The 5,793-nt window shown below is 32.1% G+C and overlaps 1 protein-coding gene across 1 annotated transcript; it reads left to right on the forward strand.

Annotated features, from left to right (window-relative positions):
- The first annotated feature begins 2,567 nt into the window (after positions 1–2,567).
- On the forward strand, positions 2,568–3,679 carry LOC149575462 (small COPII coat GTPase SAR1A-like). Its single transcript, XM_089812225.1, has 3 exons — positions 2,568–2,701; positions 2,823–2,954; positions 3,343–3,679. Exons 1-3 carry the CDS (start codon positions 2,573–2,575, stop codon positions 3,628–3,630), a joined length of 549 nt encoding a protein of 182 aa, XP_089668351.1. The 5' UTR covers positions 2,568–2,572; the 3' UTR covers positions 3,631–3,679.
- Positions 3,680–5,793: the final 2,114 nt, after the last annotated feature.

Consider the following 5,793-nt stretch of genomic DNA (forward strand, 5'->3'; position numbering starts at 1 on the left):
ATGTTAAAAAAGGGCATACATCTAGCATGTGTCGGTTTAAGTAGATAATTTTGTTAGATATATTGCTTTTAATCACATCAAAAGTAGTAGTAATATTAAATTCTACAAGGTCAGGATTGTATTTGCATTGAGACCAAGTAAATTTGTATGTAGAGCACATTTTTAAATAGTTTTTTGGTACTCAAGAAATAAATGTGACATTGTTTTTTGTCATAATCCAACATGCACGTGAAGCTAGGATGATTTTATGAGGATGTGGATATGTTAAGTAGGATCTAATTGCATGACTATTTAAATAATTTGTTAATAGGTTATTTTAATTGGTTCATATTGTAGTCTTATATTATTGTCGTCAATCCATATTCTTAATTCAATATCATGGGGGTTGTAAATTATTTTGAAGCATCTAAATGAGCTTAAATGTTGATAACACCAAAGTTATTCATGATTGATAACTTATTTTTGGTTTAGTAGTTTTCTTCTATTTTTAACTAGAATTTACCTTAGCCTAAACTTGTACTATGTGAAAGTAAGCGACCTCATAAAGTAGTTCTAGAATCAGAATGAGATAAATTACAAGTTAATAGGTTTAGAACAATGAATTATCTTATGTAGCTTTTTATAATGTAGTTCTAATACAATCAGTTTAATACTTTCTCAGCCATTTTTATTGGTCGCTATTATGCTTTCTTGGCTTAATTGTCCTATGAGAATGATGTGTTCTCTCATGTTCTAAATGTGCAAATTAGGACTAGATCATCTATTGCATGAAATCGTCTCAGATCAAAGTATCACATAAAATAAAAATATTTCTTTTAGTAGTGCCTAAGATTTGAAGTGGGTTAATTTAGAAGTCTAAAGTATGTTTAACTGATTGGTTGTTCAGAATCTTCTAATATGCATTTTGGCTGCTACATATCATTTGTTTCCTTTGGTCATATGATTCTAACCCCTATTCTTATGTATTCCCTTTTCTCTTTGGACTTTCTCACATTTTGACCACTTACTCAAACTCTAAATAAATACATCTACTAACATTTAATAAATTTAAATGGCCAACAATTTGAAAGAGGGTATGATTTCCAACAATCAAGTAAAGACAATAATAAATTTGTTGTTATGCATCCTTTCTTTCCATTTTTTATACATTCTAAATCGTCCTGCAATGCATTTTTTTTTCTTTTGGAGTTGCTCACATTTTGACTACTGATTCAAAATCTCAAAAAATACTACTATCATCATTCAACATTTTAATAACCTATAGTTATCTAAAACTACAAGTACCATCATTCAATATTTACATCACCATTTCATATAATAGTGGTGTTGGTTGCAGTATTTGGTAGTTGAAGGCTTGAAGTAGAGAAAATATTTTCAATTAGAATTAGAGTGACAATAGAGGTATTTCTATGAACATTGTGAGGAGTTTTTCTATATTTGATATTAATGTTTAGAGGCATTCTTACAAGTATTTCTGATTTGATATTTCTATATCTCCTATACATAATTTTATTGAGAGGCTTTAATGTATAAAGATACATGCAATTGAATATCTAGCAAATCATAAATTTAATCTTTTTATTTTAATAGTTTAACCTTGTCTTTTCCTTCCTCTTATATATATTCCAAAATTGCCCTCCCAACACTTGGTAGGAATTATGTTGCATAGTAGCTCTTGTTATAATAACTTATCAATGGTAATTGGTACACTAGGTATTTTAGAAAATGGATTGCATCAAGATATGAGACAAAATCAACAAAAAGGCAAAGAGTATAATTAGATTATTTCTTTATTTAATTCTATAATTATGAATTTATTGAAGGAAAATATTAGAATTTAAATTTATAGGATGATACATTTCCATGGTACTAAACTAAGAGTCTTATAAGCAATGCATTTCTTAATCATAAGATGAATGAATGAAAAATGTACAAAATTTGGATTTGAATTTTAAAAAGTTAGAGGTCATCTCCATGGATGTAGGGTGAACCCATACTTATAGAAGTGATCCAAGATGATGGAATGTTAAAATGTCTAATAGATGTAAACCTTGTGATAAATATGCTATGTACAAAGAGTTGTGTAAAATTGAATAAGATGTGGATAAATGAGAAGAATATATAGATATGAAGATAAATGATCTCAATTTTACAAATGATAATTCTATTTGTCAATAAATAAACACCACAAGAATAAACTCAACTTTACAAATGATTGTTTTATTTATCAATATATAATTTTATTAAGATAACCCTCTAAAATAAATGTAAAATTAAATAAATATACGAATCTCACCATTATAAATATATTTAATAAAACATTTTGATAGCCTATTTGCTGACTCTTTCTACGTAATTTCTTTAAAAAGCTCATTGAAATATAAAAACATTAAAAATCCTTATTCAATGGAAGATCGACGGCCAGTAATGGTCGAGTGACGACTATCATGAACCTTCCAAGAATCGATGGTTGAGAATTGGCAACGTTAAAACTTCGTGACTAAGTAATTGTTTGCTCAGGTACATAAGTACTTGAAAAGATTGCAATTGCAATAGCTTGAAATCCCCAAAGATGTTTCTGATTGACTGGCTTTACAATATTCTTGCAAATCTTGGTTTATGGAGAAAGGAGGCCAAAATTCTCTTCTTGGGTCTCGATAACGCTGGCAAAACTACTCTTCTGCGTGTGCTTAAGGATGCGGTACAACCACATGCTCAAAAATAATATACTCAATATAAAACCTTCGAATTCCATTTATTCTCATCTTTCATAATATAGTGCTGATTTATATTATGTTGAATTTGTTTTGCATGTTGATAAGAGGGTGGTGCAACATGAACCCACAAGGCATCCCACATCAGAAGAGCTCATTATTGGAAGAGTCAGATTCAAGGCTTTTGATTTGGGTGGTCATCAGATTTGTAGGAAATTATGGAGAGACTATTATACTCAGGTCACTTATTTCTAAACTCTTTTTATTGTTATAGATTATACTCTATATCCATCTATTAGATATTCAGGTATAAGCTTTGTATATGTGAGTTTGTTGTATATGTTTCAGATGAAATTTTATGATCTATTACTCTGCTTTCCTTCTATTTTATTGACTGTCATAATATAAATATGCATAGTTTTTGTTTTTAGTAGTTTTGTAGTTTGATAGAAAATATTAAGTAGTTTTGTGATTTATAATCTATTATTCTTATCTTATTTCTTTATTACCATGATAGATATTGTAGTTTGATTGAAAATATTCAAGAAATAAACTCACACAACCAAAAACTATGAAAACTATTTACGTATACATATGATTATAATTTTGATATTGTGGGTTTTTATAGGTAGATGGCATTGTGTATCTGGTTGATTCAACAGACAGAGGCCGGTTTCAAGAATCAAGAAAAGAACTTGATGCAATAATTATGGATGAATCTATGGACAGTGTTCCCATTTTGATCTTGGGAAACAAGATTGATCTGCCATATGCTGTCTCTAAAGAAGAGTTTAAGTATGAGCTGGGTTTGACCTTCGCTGAAAATAGTGAGAGGCCTGTTGGGATCTTTATGTGTAGTGTTGTTCGCCACATGGGATATGGCGAAGGAATAGAATGGTTGTCTCAGAATATCTGAATTGTAGGTAATTCATAGTAAATGATCAAAATAATTATTGTTATTATTATTTGTAGTTTGTTCTAAGCTTAATACTATTGTATTCACTTGTGTTTATTTAGTAATTATTCATTTTGTTTTCAACGAATTAGATGTCCCAATTTTTTTATCTTTAATTTTAAGTTTTGATTTTTCTGAAATTTATAATTTCTAAAATCATTAAAATTATTTTATGTTTTTTAATTATAAGCAGCCAAAACTAGGGGGCTGGCCCTTAAACAGTCAAACTGGTCGACTACCAATGGATTACCAACAACCAAAACTTCCCCCTACCACTTAGAAAACAAAAACATATAGTTCAGAAACATAACTAAAAGAGTATTAATAGGCCTAACATCCAAACTACCTATATTAAATCTAGAAAAGCTACATAAAAATATAAACAAAGGCATAACAACCTTAAACCTAGTCAAGTTCAACCACTAGCAGATAAACAACATAAAAAATCAAAAGGAGAGAGCCATTAAGGCTTCTTAGCCTATTTCCTCCCCAGGAGGATGTTTGCCCAATCTTCCGCAAGGAAGTCAAACAACATTTTGGAGTCCTTCTTTGACAAATCTCCTTCCATATCTTTAAGCAGGTGAAGTGTGGTGGCAGTTGCACGTGTCACTTTGACAGTGAACTTTGTCAAAAGATGCATCCTTTTTCCTAGTGTATGAATTCTTTGCCACACCTCATTTCCAACTGTCTTCTTGATCTCCATGTTGACTGCTTGCAACATAGTAACATTTTGCACATCTGGGGGGTTAGCGTTATCCTTGGGAGAAACCCTAGCAAGGGAGGAAATTTTTATGGGGGAGGGCACTCTATCCACCTTATTAGGGAAATGGTCATGGGTTAAGTCCACACTCCCCAACCCAATGGTGGTTGAAACATGTGACATCTCCTTCTTCTCCTTCATCCCTCCTCTTGAGCCAAACTGTGAGGAATCCAAAACCTCCTCTTCTTTCTCCTCCATTCTTCCCTCCCCAAAATTTGATGCCTTCTTTTTCATTCTTCATTTGGGACAACCCAATGTCCTCCAAATCTGAATCCTCCTCTTGCGAGGCCCCAACTTTCAGCTTCCTCTAAGCATTGGACTTTGCTAACCTTCCCAACCTCCTCCTACCCCCTCTCCTCTCATCCTCTGACTCCCCCAATTCCTTCTCTTTCCCTTTTTCTTGTCTCCCTTTCTTTCCTAAGGGAGTGGGCTTTAATTCAATAGGGGACCCACTAGGTGAAGGTTGTGGGGTAGGGGCTCTAGGACCCACAATCCTAAGGGGAACCAGTTGTGATCGGGGGTTTGGATGGGTAGGAATATCAATCTTCATGATCCTGGGGGAACCAAGGCTAGGTGAAATTGATATAGCCAAAACATTAACCCTTCCTTTAAAATGGTAAAATTAACACCCTTCCTCATTTTTCCCTTTACATCAGTTACTGTATCCACTAAATCATGTGACAGAAAGAATAGAATGGAAATTACATCACAGTGGCAAAAATGGTTTAGGAGAGGAAAGTGGTAGTAATAACAGACACCATACCTCCCTTCCAGAGTTAAGTACTTCATCAACATCAAATAAACCTCATTCCATGGCTTAGGGAGCTTCTCTTGCATAAAACCACCTCTATGCTGAATTGGTTCCTCCCCATCCAAAAGGAAGCACTACAAACTCACTTCGTCAGCCACCCTAGTCACCTTTTCCATTTCCTTCCCTTCATTGTCAAACCCATCACCAGGGAGATTACTTCCTTAGAGATGTGGAATGAGATGCCATTTATCGTAACTCTTCAGTCCTCCCAAGAATTGACAAACTACAAAGAACTACTTTCATCGTGCCCATTTAGCACCTCCATAAATAGAATGAAGCCACCTTCCTTTAGCATTACCACACCAACAACTTCCTGACATATTTTATGTTAAATTAATTGACTAACACATTTTTGGTAGCAAATTTTGAGGAAGTACTATCCAATATTTAAGAGAATATATATATATATATATATATATATATATATATATATATATATATATATATATATATATATATATATATATATATATATATATATATATATAAGAATACGAAAATATTAAAATATCTCATAATTTTTTATATGCTTGATTTATTAATTAATGAAACA

This window comes from Cupressus sempervirens, chromosome 2 (assembly GCF_028749045.1).
Source record: "Cupressus sempervirens isolate cs-2001-9-10 chromosome 2, ASM2874904v1, whole genome shotgun sequence".
In the NCBI taxonomy this organism is placed as follows: domain Eukaryota; kingdom Viridiplantae; phylum Streptophyta; class Pinopsida; order Cupressales; family Cupressaceae; genus Cupressus; species Cupressus sempervirens.

What these genes read in the sequence shown, in the direction of transcription:
- LOC149575462 (XM_089812225.1), top strand. Translation starts at nt 2,573, where the DNA reads ATGTTTCTGATTGACTGGCTTTACAATATTCTTGCAAATCTTGGTTTA. An exon ending in TGCGTGTGCTTAAGGATGCG is followed by an intron (nt 2,702 to 2,822) that starts GTACAACCACAT and finishes CATGTTGATAAG; the next exon opens with AGGGTGGTGCAACATGAACC. An exon ending in GGAGAGACTATTATACTCAG is followed by an intron (nt 2,955 to 3,342) that starts GTCACTTATTTC and finishes GGGTTTTTATAG; the next exon opens with GTAGATGGCATTGTGTATCT.